The sequence below is a fragment of the Urocitellus parryii genome, chromosome 6, assembly GCF_045843805.1.
Source record: "Urocitellus parryii isolate mUroPar1 chromosome 6, mUroPar1.hap1, whole genome shotgun sequence".
Classification (NCBI taxonomy): Eukaryota; Metazoa; Chordata; class Mammalia; order Rodentia; family Sciuridae; genus Urocitellus; species Urocitellus parryii.
The window spans coordinates 88,825,606-88,841,992 of record NC_135536.1 but is presented as its reverse complement, the minus strand read 5'-3'; the positions used below and the strand labels follow the sequence as shown (position 1 = coordinate 88,841,992).

General features: G+C 38.8%; 1 protein-coding gene across 1 annotated transcript in view; it reads right to left on the bottom strand.

Annotated features, from left to right (window-relative positions):
* The window catches only part of Rtf1 (RTF1 homolog, Paf1/RNA polymerase II complex component), a 62,131-nt gene that overhangs the window by 12,924 nt on the left and 32,820 nt on the right, over positions 1 to 16,387 (bottom strand). The window contains exons 3-7 of the mRNA XM_026391550.2: positions 16,204 to 16,351; positions 11,539 to 11,743; positions 6,480 to 6,594; positions 5,505 to 5,616; positions 9 to 144 (exon numbers count right to left, since the gene is read on the bottom strand). Coding sequence (XP_026247335.1) covers positions 9 to 144; positions 5,505 to 5,616; positions 6,480 to 6,594; positions 11,539 to 11,743; positions 16,204 to 16,351 — 716 coding nt within the window. The remainder of the gene's footprint in view (positions 1 to 8; positions 145 to 5,504; positions 5,617 to 6,479; positions 6,595 to 11,538; positions 11,744 to 16,203; positions 16,352 to 16,387) is intronic.

Genomic DNA, 16,387 nt, shown 5'->3' with positions numbered 1-16,387 from the left:
TAGCTTACTCCTCTTCTTCATCAGATGACGATGTTCGGGATGAGCGATCTGACTTTTCACTGGACTTGTCATCCTCTTCTTCCTCCTCATCATCAGAGTAAACCTCACTGGTTTTTAATGGCTGTTTTTTGGCAAGGAGTTCAGCTAGAAAGAAGAAGAAACATTTACCCAGATACTCTGAAGATGAAAATGAATTTTCTTTCATCTTTGAGAAGAAACTGAAACCTAGAAGAGGACTTAGACAACTCTATCCTCTCTGGACTAGACTGTGATAACTTGAGCTATAGTGTAAAATCATTTAGGCACCAAATATTAGGTACCCATAGAACAAAAAAAGGCTAGAAGGTGTTATAGTGAGTGGGCAGAAAGGGTCAGGAGCACTACTGAGAGTAGTCTTTTACTGCACTCAAGATGCTTCAAGATGGGCAAGAAAGAGGGAGAAAAACTCACAATTATCTTCAGAGAGTTTTTGATAAAAACCTTATTTTGAATGTGTATTAATATTTGTAATAGCAGAAGAACAAAAACAACCCAAATGTCCACAAATAGGGGAGTGGCTGAATACCCCTGGTACATCCACCAAGTGGGTATACTATTTGGCTATAAAAACACAAATGAGACATAACATCACATTCTGAGTCAGAAGGTGTTTGTTTTGTTTTTTGGTGACTGAACCCAGGGCCACTATATCCCTGAGCTATATCCCCAACCCTTTTTATTTATTTTCAAATAGAGGCTGGTCTCAAACTTGCCATCCTCCTGCCGCCTTAGCCTCTGGAGTCTCCGGGATTATAGGTATGTGCCACTTGGCCAGAGTGCTTTTCTTTTATTTTTTTAAAAAATATTTTGTTAGGGGCTGGGGATGTGGCTCAAGCGGTAGCGCGCTCGCCTGCCATGCGTGCGGCCCGGGTTCGATCCTCAGCACCACATACCAACAAAGATGTTGTGTCCACCGAAAACTAAAAAATAAATAAATATTTTTTAAAAAATATATTTTGTTAGTTGTCAATGAACCTTTATTTTATTTATTTACATGTGGTGCTGAGGAACGAACCCAGTGCCTCACACATGCAAGGCAAGCACTTTATCACTGAGCCACACCCCAGCCCTGCCAGAGTGCTTTTAAGGAATCAAATAGTAAATATTTCAGGTGTACAGTTTGCCGCCTCATTGTTTTTTTTTTTTTTTGTAGATGGACACAATATTTTTATTTATTTCTTTTATGTGGTGCTGAGGATTGAACTCAGTGCATTCCAGGCAAGCGCCCAACCACCCAGCTACAAACTCAGTGTCTCTTGTCTTAACTATTCAATTAAGGTGGTGTAGTATAAAAACAGCCCTGGGCAATATGTAAATAAATGGATGCAGTTAAATCCCAATGAATGTTTTTTCCCTCTCTATATTGGGATTAAACCCAGGGCTTTGTACATGGTAGGCTAGTTAGAGAGCTATCACTAAGCTACATCCCTAGCCCTGCCTTGTAAACTTCGAGTAAATAGTATTATAAATAAGTTATATTTCAATAAGTTTATTACAAAAAAACAAAGGAAAAGCTCTGACATTCTTGAATTAGAAATGGTATCACAGCTGAGCATGGTGGCACACACCTATAATCCCAGCTACTTGGGAGACATTGGGGAGGATCACAAATTTAAGATCAACCTTGACAACTTAGCAAGACCCTGTCTCAAAGAAAAAAAAAAAAAGAACAGAATATGTAGTGCAGTAGTGGTAGAGCACTCTTGGGTTCCAGACAACTCTTGGAAGGCTAAGGCAAGAAGATTACAAGTTTGAGGACAGCCTGGGCAACGTAGTGAGCCCCTATCTCAAAATTTTAAGTTTTGGGGCTAGAGTTGTAGCGCAGTGGTAGCATTATAAATCGAGTTATATTTGTATAAGTTTATTACAAAAAAAAAAAAAAAGGAAAACCTCTGACATTCTTGAATTAGAAATGGTACCATGGCTGAGCATGGTGGCACACACCTGTAACCCCAGGCTGGTCGTGTGTGTGGGTGTCTTACTGGGGAATAAACCCAGAGGAGCTTTACCACTGAGCTACATTTCAACCCTTTTTATTTTTTATTTGGAGACAGGATCTTGCTAAATTGCTGAGGCAGGCCTTGAACTCCTGAGCTCAAGTAATGTTCCTGCCTCAGCTTCCCCAATAGAGGAAGCAGGCACAAGCCACTGTACCCAGGTTCATGCTAAACTTTATCCTTAAAAAAAAAAAAAAAAAATTCTAGCTCTGCACACTGAAAGCCTTAAAAATAATAGCTAACTGAATAGTATAAGTGTTCCTTGTGTCCAGACTGTGGTCTCTAAATACAATTTCTGGGATGTGGCTCAAGCAGTAACACGCTCGCCTGGCATGCGTGCGGCCTGGGTTTGATCCTCAGCACCACATACCAACAAAGATGTTGTGTCCTTGTGTCTGCTGAAAACTAAAAAAATAAATAAATATTAAAAAATTCTCTCTCTCTCAAAAAAAAAAAATAAAAAAATAAATACAATTTTTCATGAAAAAGGGCTCCTTAGAGAAATGTCTGATTCCAAACCCAGAAAGTAAGAAAGTTATAAAAATGAGGGGTGGGGGGGGCTGGGGTTGTGGCTCAGTGGTAAAGCGTTTGCCTAGCATGCATGAGGCACTGGGTTCGATTCTCAGTACCATATACAAATATTAAAAAATAAAGTTCCATCAACAACTAAAAAATATCTTAAAAAAAAAAAATGAGGGGTGGTAGAACACGTGCCTAGCCTACATGAGGCCATGGGTACAATCCAGTACCACCACCAGCACCATCACCACCAAAAATAAAACCAAACCAAACCAGGATTTCTGGGGTCTTGTGTTAAAGGGCTTATTACAACTATTTGACAAACTGAGTATCAATAATAATAATCACAGCAATGGATTAAAACAAATAAAATAGGTTAAAATCCACGAGTTCACAGGGATATTCAAAATAAACAAACCTCACTGGTCATTTTTGGTAGTTGCTAAGGAACTATTTCATATCTTTGAAGACTGGTAAATAAAGGAAAGTAAATCAAACATTTATCCTACCTTTCCTATTAAAAATGAACCTGGGGGTAACTAAATAGTAAATGAGAACAAGTTTTGTTTTTTTTTTTTTTTTTTTTTTTTTTTTTTTAGAGAGAGTGAGAGAGGAGAGAGAGAGAATTTTTAATATTTATTTTTTAGTTCTCGGCGGACACAACATCTTTGTTGGTATGTGGTGCCGAGGACTGAACCCGGGCCACAAGCATGCCAGGCGAGCGCGCTACCGCTTGAGCCACATCCCCAGCCCCCCCCCCCCTTTTTTTAAATAGGAGGAGATCAGATATTAAATAAGGAATGACAGATAAGAGTATTATTATTATTGTTGTTATTTATTTTTTAGGTACTGAGAATTGAAAGCAGGGGTGCTTTACCAATGAGCTACATCCCTGGTTCTTCCTCTTCTTCTTCTTTTTTTTTTTGGTACCAGGGATTGAATTCAGGGGTACTCAACCACTGAGCCACATCCCCAGCCCTATTTTCTATTTTTTTATTTAAAGACATGGTCTCACTGAGTTCCTTAGCATCTCACCATTGCTGAGACTGGCTTTGAACTTGTGATTCTCCTACCTCAGCCTCCCAAGCCCCTGGGATTACAGGCATGTGCCACTGTGCTCGGCTCCCTGGCTCTTAACAATTATAATTGGTTTATTTTTATTTATTTACTTATTTTTTTCTTTAAGTTCATTAGAGGTAGGGACCTTCTCTCTCTCTCTTTTTTTTAATATTTATTTTTTTAGGTGTAGATGGACACAACACAATGCCTTTATTTTTATGTGGTGCTGAGGATCGAACCTGGGTACCGCCCATGCTAGGCGAGCGTTCTACTGCTGACCCACAATCCCAGCCCCAAGTTTTTTTTTTTGAGACAGAGTTTCACTAAATTGTCCAGACTGCACTTGAATTTACAACCCTCCTGCCTCAACCTCTCAAATCCTTGGGATTATAGGTGTATGCCACTGTATCAGACAGATTATCATTTTACAATTCCCAGTGAATTAAATGATCTAAGTCGTGATCATTAATGGCTGTGACAGAACACATTACTATTTCCTATTCTTCATACCATCCTGTACATGTGCCTTCTATCATATAACTCCATAATTTCAGTTCCTCCCAGCCTGAGAGTGATACTATGTCAACTCTTAAGTCTCAGCCTTAACAAGTACTTTGTGTTTCTGCTTTCCCCTTTTATACTTCTGTTGTCACCATGATTAAAAATGGTCCTCCTTGGGGCTGGGGCTGTGGCTCAGAGGTAGAGCATTCGCCTAGCACGGGTGGGACCCGGGTTCGATTCTCAGTACCACATAAAAATAAAGGCATTGTGTTGTGTCCATCTACACCTAAAAAAAAAAAAAAAAAAAAGGCCCTCCTTGGTCCAAGGAGGAAGAGAGACAGGTAGAGCAGACCTGACCCCCACCTGCAGCTTGGAGTCAATCCCAGTTTATTACTTTACATTATTGTGGTAAAAGCTGCCTGAAAGAGCTGGTAACACTACAAGACAGTCAGATATTAAAAATCAGCTTTCCTAACCAAACTAAAGCAACTAGCAAAACACAAAACAAACCCAAATCTAACCAATTCTCTAGTTTTAACTAACAATTCACAAGAAATTCAAGGGATTCGAGGAACACACCTAATACCATCAATGGGATATAGTCAGCATTGTGGGAAAAAGACAAATGCATACATGGTTTCTTCAGCAAATAAACTACAAAGGGGACAAAGAAACAAGGAGAAAAACTAAGAGCTTATGTAATTTAAGGGATGCATTAATAAATCACAAAATGTGGACTCTAAGTTCCTGATTCAAACAATAAAACCAATATTTTTTAAGTTATAAAACAAACACAGAAACTTTAGTACTGACTAGATATTTGATCATATTAAGGGATTCATTGTTACTATTTTTAAGTGTGACAATGATATAGAAGTTAGGTTTAACACAAGAGACCTAGCCAGGTGCAATGGTGCATGCATATAATCCCAGCAACTTCAAAGGCTGAGGCAGGAGAATCACAAGTTCAAAAGCCAGCTTCAGCAACTTAGCGAAGCCCTAACCAACTTAGCGAGATCCTATTTCAAAATGAAAAATAAAAGTCTGGGGATGTGGCTCAGTGGTTCAGCCCCTCTATGTTCAATCCCTGGTACCAAATAAATCAAACAAACAAGAGTCCTTATCTATAACAGACATATATTGTTAGAAATATGATGATGTTAGGATTTAATTAAAAAATAATCTTAGAGGATTTTAGATTCAACAAGATTGTCTATGAGATGAATATGGAGATTGGATAATGGAATATAAAGGTTCATTATACTATTCTCAGCATGTCTGGAACTTTTCATTATAAAGAGTTAAACAGGGGGGAAAATAAATATGGCCACCAGTGATTCACACTGTATAACTGAAGACACATAGTAATCATTCCATTCCCTCACTTACCTGTTCTGTTCTTGCGTTTTTCTCGCTCTGCTTTAAGCTCCTCCATGGCTTGAGATTTCTTATCTAATTTCTCATCCCGTTTGGAACGACGTTCCTTATTGTGGGATGTTACCTAGGAAGGAAAGGATAAATAGGATGGCCTTTTTTTTTTAATTTTTTAAATTTTTTAGTTCTCGGCGGACACAACATCTTTGTTGGTATGTGGTGCTGAGGATCGACCCGGGCCGCACGCATGCCAGGCGAGCGCGCTACCGCTTGAGCCACATCCCCAGCCCGGCCTTTTTGTTTTTACTAATTGCTGATAAGATTCTCTATACCCAACAATTAATGTATTCAGTCTTTTATGTGAATTTATGTTGACTACAGAAACTTAAAATTTGTATAAGTAGAGAGCATCCTCTTGTGGACAAAGAGAATAGAGCAGTGAAATCAGCTTATTTTATCTGCCTAATAAACAGTAAGCTAAAGAATTACCATGGGGGCTGGGGATATAGCTTAGTTGGTAGAGTGCTTGCCTAGCATGCACAAGGCCCTGGGTTCAATCCCCAGCACCACCCAAAAAAGAAAAAGAAAAGAATTATCCAAGTAAACTCTGAAAGAATACATAGATTATGATCTAATATCTGTTGGTAATTCATGATGAATGCAGAGATGATTTATTTTCCTAGCTATAGTTATACCAAGTCTAGAATCACATACACCTGAGTAAACATCATAACCGATCTGGTTACTTGGGACCAGAGAGGCTTACCAACTTTTTCTCAAGTGATGCTTACTCTAGTGGGCTCCTATTTAAATGCAGAGTGAAAGTGTCCTAAGGAGTTAACCAGTTTGGCTAATGGTAAAATGATACATCCAGAGATAAATGAGCTAACTAACCTTTCACTCATTTCCTAGGAGGATTAACATAAATCTACCTCTACCTCAAAGAGAAGAGGTATTCTCTTTGGATTATGAGGCCATTGAATCTCCTACCTGAGATTCTTGAATCTGCGTCAGTTTTTTCTTTTCCTGCTCCTCTTCTTGCTTTTTCTTTTTTTCTTTCTTTTCTTTCTTTTTGGCTGTTTTTAGTTTTTTCTTGATTTCAAACCTGGTTAAAAGATATTTGTTTGATTTTTAAAAAGCAATGAAATATATATAAAGATTAATTTCTACTAGAAGAAAGAAGTAAGTATAAGGAAGGAGTTAGTAAACACTTTGGCATTCTGCAAGAAATTCCAATGTATCTAGTATGCATATTAATACAATGGGGTGTGGCTCAGTGGCAGAACACTTGCCTCGCACATGTGAGGCACTGGGTTCAATCCTCAGCACCACATAAAAGTAAGTAAACACAATAAAGATTTAAAAAAATACTGAATATAAGTACAAAAAGTACTTGAAAGAAGTAAATTGGAATAGATTTAAAATGAGAAAAAAATATATAGGATACTTCTGTATTCTTCTTTAGACTTACGGTAACACCAGTTCTCCTTCAGCCTTCGTGTAACAGAAGAAAACAATTTATTCTTTGGTCAAGTTAGGAGGCAAAAGTACAATGTCACAATTATTATTGCTATTTGTGGTACTGAGGGATGAACCCAGGACCTTATACATGCTAGCCAAGTGCTCTATCACTGAGCTACATTCCCAGCCATCTTTATTTTATTTTGGAATAGGTCTTCCTAAATTGCCCAGGCTGACCTCAAACTTATGAACCTCTTGCCTCAGCCTCTGGAGTAAACTGAGATTAAAGGAGTATACCATTGCATTTGACACAATATCTACAATGTCACAATTTTAGTAAGAACAAAGATTTTTTTTTTTCCTCTTTCTGAGGTGTTGGGGATTGAACCCAAGGTCTTGTGAATGCTAGGCAAGTGCTCTACCACTGATCTAAATCCCTACCCCAAGAAGTATATTAAGCAAGGGGTAGCAGCACATTCCTGTAATCCCAGTGACTCCAGAAGCTGAGGTGGAATGATCGAAAGCTCAAAGGCAGCCTCAGCAATTTAGCAAGGCCCTAAGTAACATAGGGAGACCCTGTCTCAAAATAAAAAATTTTAAAAAGGCCTGGGGAGGGAGCTCAATGGTAGAACACTTTCCTAGCATGCTTGAGTCCCTGGGTTTGATCCCTAGCACCACAAAAACAAAGCAAAACAAAACAAAACAAACAAACAAAAAAGGGCTGGGAATGCAATTCAATGATAAAGCCCCCTGAGTCCAATCCCCAATACCACACACATACAGAGACAAAAAAGAAAACACTACCAAATTGTACACTTTACTGTGTTACTTCAAATAAGGTATTTTAAAGTATTTAATAGCTTATATATACATACTGTTCTTAAGGGTGTTATCTTATTCAAGGCTTACAATCATAACAAAGGAAAAGCTGAGCCAGGAGGAAGGTAGTGATTTTATTCAGCTCACTGATCAATGGGTCTAAATTGAACCTACACCTTCTTCTAACTAACATACCAATTTTTTTTTGGTACTGGGTTTTGAACTCAGGGGCACTCCACCACTGGGCCACATACCCAGTCCTATTTTGTATTTTATTTAGAGACATGGTCTCTGAGTTGCTTAGAGTCCTGCCATTGCTGAGGCTGGCTTTGAACTCGCAATCTTCTTGCCTCAGGCTCCCTAGCTGCTGGGATTACAGGTGTGTGCCACCATGCCCAGCTAACATGATAATTTTTTGTTTTGTTTTGTTGGGGTAGAGGCTATTGAACCCAAGGTGTTGCAAATGGTAAGCAAACACTCCACCAATGAGCTGAGGTCCTGGCCCTAAAATGTCAGTGTTCTTTCTGTGATTACGCTATTTTGTATGCTGCCTGTTCCCCTGAGGAATCCAACATCTATAGGTATTGCTATAGGTATTGCTGACCAGAGAGCAGAACATTAATGGTGCTTACATAAGACTGTTATATCTTGGCAGGTAGTGCATGCCTATAAAGCCAGCAACTCTGGAGGCTAAGGCAGGAGGATTGCAAGTAGGTCAGCCTCCGCAACTCAAGAAGATCCTATTTCAAAATGAAAAATAAAAAGGACTGGGGATGTGGCTCAGTGATAGAGGGCTCCTAAGTTCAATCCCTAGTACTGCAAATATAAATAAATAAAAACAGACTGGAGAAAAAGAAAAAAACGTCTGTCATGGAATACACATAATGATTAGATGGGATCCATATAAAGAACTTAATTAAGTAAAATAGATGAATGAAATTTTCTGAGTTATCATATTGCATTGCCCTAAAGCTAAACAAATGAGCTACAAAAATATTAATTTCCTGTGCAGGGCTCTGAATCTCTGCTTTAATTATCATCACCCTAAACATTCTTCTAGTACTAAAAACTATCACTGAAGCAGTCAACTGCCTTGTTCACATAAGGCAAAAATTTAAAAACTGAATGGGAGTGTAGCTTAGTGGTAGAAGCTTGCCTGGCATGCAGATGTCATGTGTTTGATCCCCAGGACTAAAACAAACAAACAAACAAATACAATAAACAAACCAAACTTGAGGCCAGCCATTCATTACTCCTGAGTTACTTTGTAATTTAATTATACCACAAGCTTTTGTTATGTTCTTCACAATTTGGAAATACAATTTTTACAAGTCATACCTAACCATCTGGCAACTCCAACACAGATTAAGTCCTGTTGGTTCCAACACAGGTAACCTTGGAAGTATTCAAAATTAAAACAAACGTCTAGGGGCTGGGGCTGGGGCTGAGCGGTAGAGTGCTTGCCTAGCACATGCAAGGTGCTGGGTTCGATCCTCAGCACCACATAAAAAATAAATGAATAAATAAAATAAAGACATCGTGTCCAACTACAACTAAAAAAATATTAAAAACAAAAAACAAACAAATGTCTATCTACTGCTTGCTGCTGACTGAAAGTGAAACATTTTTGTCTAAGGTAACTCACCACAGTTAATATGGTTCAGAAATATGTCCAGAAAGGACAAATCGGCTCCAGATGAAATGGAACTAACTGCTGACAAAGAAAAGTGCTTTGATTTTCTTTTAATGATATTAGGTAAATAAGGAAAGATATTGGTTCTGAGGACTCTTATCTCCCAAGATAAAAGACAAGAAGCTTATGGCAAAAATTCAGAAAACTGAAGCATCTTCTCATTACCAAGAAGCAATCTGACATTACAGATTTTAAAAAAATACAAAAACTGCCAGGCACAGTGGTACATGCCTCCTGAGGTACATGAGAAGCTTAGGCAGGTGGATTGCAAGTTTGAGACCAGCCTGGCAACTTAGAGACACCCAATCTCAAAATAAATGAAATGGGCTGAGAATGTAGCTCAGTGATAGAACACCCTTGGATTCAATCCCCAGTGCTTAAAAAAAAAAAAAGCTAGGACAGATACCTAGTGTGTACATAATGAGTAATTCCAAGACTTGAATCTTATGAAAACAGGGTTCCAAATGTGAATTTTGGAAAATTATTTCTACTTTGGGAGCTTGAAAAATTTAGTCAATCTGTAAAACATAAAGCTGTGAAACACCATTTGTTCATTTAATGTTTTAAAAATATCTTTATTTATGTATGTGGTGCTGAGTATCGAACCCAGTGCCTCACACATGCAAGGCAAGCGCTTAACCACTGAGCCACAACCCCAGCCCTATTCATTTAATTTTTACATATCACTTGATGTCTTCTCACATTACTTTCTTTTTTTAAAAATTTTTAATATTTATTTTTCAGTTTTCAGGCAGACACAACATCTTTGTTTGTATGTGGTGCTGAGGATTGAACCCGGGCCGCACGCATGCCAGGCGAGCGCGCTACAGCTTGAGCCACATCCCCAGCCCATACTTTCAATAATTACTAGATTTAAATTCTAAAATCAAGACCATTTCATGACTTCCTTGCTATGTTAAAAACAGGTAAAATAATTGGAAGTAGGAGACAATGTTGCTCCCAGTGTATTTTATGGAGTCAGCTGGTGCCAGGTTTGAGATCTAGTTGCACCACTTACCAGCTATATAATCTTAGACAAATATCTTCTTTCTTTCATTCAACAAATATTTAGTGCACATCTATGTGCTGGTCATTGTTCTAGGTACCAGAAATAGAGCAGTAAACAAGGCAAAGTCTCTGCCTTCATGGAGCTTGCTCTTTAGTTACTTTATGTCTTTAAGCCAAAATTTCTAACTCTCTTACAAGATGTAATCAACTTTATAGGGTAGTTATGAAGAATAAATAACAGACACAAATGTCTACAGCATTTTATGAAAAAAGCAATTAGTAAATAAAATGACAGTATAAACAACAAATGTGATCCTAAATATTTGTTTCTCATTTTGTTAACAATACCATTTCCAAATGCATCTTCACATACTGATGTTCCTTGGCTTATGATGTGAAAGCATCCGAACCCCATTATAAGGTGAAAATATCATAAGATGAAAATGTATTGAATACATCTACACTCGCAAACATCATAGCTAAGTCTAGCCTGCCTTAAATGTGCTCAAAAGCTTCAGTGAGTATCTCATTTCATTTACTTAATACTGTACTGAATGTGAAAATCAGGATGGTTATATGGGTATGTTTTCAGACAATTGTAAAGTTGAAAAATCTTTTTTTTTTTTTTTAAGCTGTAGTTGGACACAGTACCTTTATTTTATTTATTTATTTTTACTTTTATTTGGGGCTGAGGATCGAACCCAGTGCCTCGCACATGCTAGGCGAGCACTCTACCGAAGAGCCACAACCTCCTTGTTGAAAACTCTTAAGTTGAACTTTTAGACCACCTATACAGGTCAGATGTCAATGAGAAGGGAAGTATAAGAGACAAGAAATAGGGCTGGGGTTGTGGCTCAGCGGTAGAGCACTCACCTAGAGTGTGTGATGCCCCGGGTTTGATCCTCAGCACCACAGAAAAATAAATAAATAAAACAAAGGTGTTATGTCAACTACAACTAAAAAATAAGCATACAAAAAAAAAAAAAAAAGGAATCATCACTAAAAAAAAAAAAAGAGAGAGAGAGAGACAAGAAATAAATAGAAAAGGCAGGGTAACTACAACTTTACCTTCTTTTCAACACCTCCCTCTTCTCTATGCGGTTGAACAGCTCTTGCTCTCTTTCCTTCTCTGTCATCTGTTCCAGACGGGCCCTGTCTTCCTCATCTCCCATGAGATCCTCTCCATAGCCATCATGGAACTCTTCATCTTCTGAGGAAGAATCTGAATCTGAACTAGAAGAGGAGCTGTTGCTGTCAGAATCTGATACTTCCCCTGCAACAGAGACCCAACATGAGATCACATGCTAAGTCCAGTGATCCCACAGTGTTGACAAGCACTGGCTCTCTCAGGTAAAATGGCAAAAGGCCACCTCTGACTCTCTCAGGTAAAATGGCAAAAGGCCACCTCAGCTTCTTTGGGACCAGTCCATAGTCTGCTTTTGGTAAATGCAAATAGAGATTAGCGAAATTAAGGCTGGAAAAAGAAAGCTATGTTCTTTTCAATTCTTTTATGCCTTTTTATTTTTTATTTTGAGAATGGGTCTTATTAAGTTGCTAAGACTAGTCATTTTTTTTTTTTTCCTTCCTGATACTGGAAATTGAACCCAAGGTGGCTTAACCACTGAGCAACATCCACAGCCTTTTTATGTTTTATTTTGAGACAGGGTCTTACTAAGTTGCTTAGGGCTTTTGCTAAATTGCTTAGGCTGGCTTTGAACTCAAAATCCTCCTGTCTCAGCCTCTCAAATCACTGGGATTACAGGAATGTGCCTCCATGCCTGGCTCTGAGGTTAGCTTTGAACTTGTGATCCTCTTGCCTTGGCCTTCCAAGTCACTGGTACAGGATTGTACCACCATACTTGGATTATTATTTATTTATTTATTGGTAGTGGGAACTAAACAGAGGGGCACCTACCACTGAATTACACTCTCAGCCTTTTAAATTTGAGACAGGGTCTCCCTAAGTTGCCGAGGCTGGCCTCAACTGGAGGTCCTCCTGCCACAACCTCACCACGCCTAGCACAACTTTTGTGTGTGTGTGTGTGTGTGTGTGTGTGTGTGTGTGTGCTGGGGATTGAACCCAGGGCCTTGTGCATGTGAGATAAGCACTCTACCAACTGAGCTATATCCCCAGCCCCCTAGCACAACTTTTTTATTTTGAAGAAATTATACACCTACAGGAAAAAAAGTTGTACAGTAACACTCTCATACATTCTTTAGATTCATTCATTGTTAACGATGTCAATTCACTTTCTCTTTCCTTTTCATTTTTTGGTACCTAGGACTGAATTTGGGGACACTTAACCCCCAAGCCATATCCCCAGCCCCTTTTTAAATATTTTATTTAGAGACAGGGTCTCACTAAGTTTCTTAGGGGCTTGATAAATTACTGAGGCTGGCTTTGAACTTATGATCCTCCTGCCTTAGCCTCCTGAGCTGCTGGGATTACAAGTATATGTCTCCATGCCTGACTACTTTTTTTGTCTACACATATATAAAATAATTGTAGCTGTGTGAGGTGGTGCACCTCAAAAAATATTTTTTTTGGGGGGAGAATTATCAGAGATTGAACTCAGGGGCACTCGGCTACTGAGCCACATCCCCAGCCCTATTTTGAATTTTATTTAGGGACAGGGTCTCACGGAGTTGCTTAGCACTTTGCTTTTGCTGAGGGTGGCTTTCAACTCCTGATCCTCCTGCCTTAACCCTCCTGAGTAGCTGGGGTTATAGGTGTGCGCCACCACACCTGGCTGTCAAACAAACAAACAAACAAACAAAAAAGGGTTTTTTTTGGTACCAGGGATTGAATTCAAGGACACTCAACCACTGAGCCACATCCCCAGCCCTTTTTTGTATTATTTAGAGACAGGGTCTCACTGAGTTGCTTAGTGCCTAGCTGTTGCTGAGGCTGGCTTTGAACTTGAGATCCTCCTGCCTCAGCCTCCTGAGTGTGCGCCACCATGCCCAGCTTCAAAAGTTTTTGAGACAGGGTCTCACTAAGTTACTGAGGTTGGCCTCCTGCCACCTGAGATCATAGGCATGTATCTCTGTGCCCTGCAAAGGACAGTCTCTTACTTAACAAACTACATTATTATCAAGTTTAGCATATTTATCATTGATGCAATTCCATCATATAATGTACAGTTAGTACTTAAATTTCACCAATTGTTTTACTACTGAACTTCATAGACACTTTTTATTCAAAGTAGGGTCCAATCTGAGATCACACATTGGTTACCATGTCTCTAATATCATTTAATCTGGACCAACCTTTATTAAAAAAATGAATTAATTATTTTCCAGGTGTTATTAGGGATTAACCCCAGAACTTCATGCAGCTAGGCAAGAGCTCTACCACTGAGCTACATCCCCAGTCCTTTTTTTGGTTTTTTTTGAGACAGAATCTTACTTGGTTGCCCAGGCTGGCCTTAAACCTGTGGTCCTCCTGCTTCAGCCTCCTGAGTAGCCATGATTATAAGCGTACTTACCTACAATCCTAGCTAATTTCTTTTTTTTAAATGACATGGGATCTCGTGATGTTGTCCAGGTTGGCCCAAACTCCTCACCTTAGGCAGGAGATCACTTGAGCCAGAATCCAATCTAGGACTACATCATGCCTGGTTTGGACCAGCCTTTGTCTTTCAAGCCTTTGAATTTTTGAAGAGTTTAAGTCCACAAAATTGTCTAATAGAATTTTGTAAGGTAGTGATGAAAATATTCTCTATCTGAACAGTAGCCAATACAAGTGGCTAATGAGCAACTGAAATGCAACTAGTGTAACTGAGAAACTGATTTTTAAATATTAATTCTGAGAACAACAGTTATCAAAGGTCTCCTAATTTGATTTGGTTTGCCAAGAAACAATTTAGGTTATGAATTTTTGGCAAGAATACTCGATAAATGATTGTGTTACATCAGAGAGCATCTAACATCCAGCCAGGCACAGTGGTGCACACCTGTAATCCCAGCAATTCCAGTGGCTGAGATAGAAGGATCACAAGTTCAATGCTAGCCTTAGCAATTCAGCGAGACCCTGTCTCAAAATAAAGAATAAATAGGACTAGGGATGTAGCTCAGTGGTAAAATGCCCCTGGGTTCAAGTCCTACCACAAAAAAAAAAAAAAGGGGGGGGGAGGTGCTAGGGATGTGGCTCAAGCGGTAGCGTGCTTGCCTGGTATGTGTGGGGCCCGGGTTCGATCCTCAGCACCACATACAGACAAAGATGTTGTGTCCACCGAAAACTAGAAAATAAATATTAAAAAATTCTCTCTCTCTCTCTTAAAAAAAAAAAAACAAAAACCAACATCAAAAAAAGCATTTAGGGCTGGGGATGTGGCTCAAGCGGTAGCGTGCTCGCCTGGCATGCGTGCGGCCCGGGTTCGATCCTCAGCACCACATACAAACAAAGATGTTGTGTCTGCCGAGAACTAAAAAAAAAATAAATATTAAAAAAAAATCTCTCTCTCTCTCCCCCACTCTCTCTTAAAAAAAAAAAAAAAAAGCATTTAGCATGTGTTTGTATCATTACTATTAATTTGTATTACTTGGTTAAGGTGGTGTTTCCCATATTTCCTCTCTGTACAGGAACCTTTTTCCCTCTATAGTTAGTAATGTATAGGAAGATTCTTTTAGACTGTAAAAACATCTTGTTCCATATTATATTAACAATTATTATTGTGGATGAAAAAAAAGGAAGATTTTTCTAACCTTATAATTTCTTCTACATTTATTAGCTGGTATTTTAAAAAAATACTTATTTTTTTAGTTGTAGTTAGACACAATACCTTTGTTTTATTTATTTATTTTTATGTGGTGCTGAGGATTGAACCCAGGGCCTCACACGTGCTAGGCGAGTGCTCTACCACTAAGCCACAACCCCAGCCCAACACTGGATCTTGAAAGGACAAAGGGTGGCATGTAAAAAGTCAATATATATTATTAATGAATATTAAGTTAAAATCAGCCATTTAACAAGAATTGTGGCTTGATTCAATTTGAGCTAACATTCACAGACATGGACTTAAAACCAGGTTAGACCAATTTTATACCAGGCTGTTTGTAAGTGAACCTTACTTTTTCTAAACAACTTAAGGTTTATTATTCTAAACAATAATAAACAAGTTAGTTGTTAAACTAGTGTTATCAAAAAGTTCTGGAATTGTTTAAGAAAAGAATATTTCTTCTCTGGGAGTGGTGGTGCCCACCTATAATCCCAGCAACTCTGAAGGCTGAGACGGGAGGATTGAGAGTTTAAAGCCAGCCTCAGCAATGGCAAGGCGCTAAGCAACTCAGTGAGACCCTGTCTCTAATAAAATACAAAATTGGGCTGGGGATGGGGCTCAGTGGTTGAGTGCCTGAGTCATATCCCTGGTAACAACAACAAAAATAGAATATTTCTTCTAAGTTTTCCATCTGATTCAAGGATTTCCCTCCACAGACAAAAAAAGAAGACACCCAGGATAAAGTGAGTGGATACTAATACAGGGACACCTACTCCTCCTGGGTTCCTTGGTTGGGTTCCCAGGTTCTCATCCTTCCTTTGGGAAATGAATGATTTCTCTTGCTTTTTTTTCCAGATTCCCAAAGGATCCATGACCACTGAAAAAGCTAAGGACCACTATTCTAAAGGCAGAGATCAAGCTATAATGTGGGCTCCTTTCTTCTCCACTTCTGTCTCTCTCTCCAACCTGACAAGACAGAAATTCACTCGCCAGGTCTGGGTACTTGGCTCACCTTCCTCAGGTGCTGAGCTCTCAGCAGAACTGTCTTTGTCTGAACTACCCGAGGAGGCAGTTTTATTTGCTTGTTTCTTCATGGTTCCTTTCTTCTCTATTTTTCGGCCTTTTCCTTTCTTCTTGTTTTTATTACTCCCAAATGTCCACTACAAGGGGAAAAAAAAAAAAAAGAAAAAGGAAAA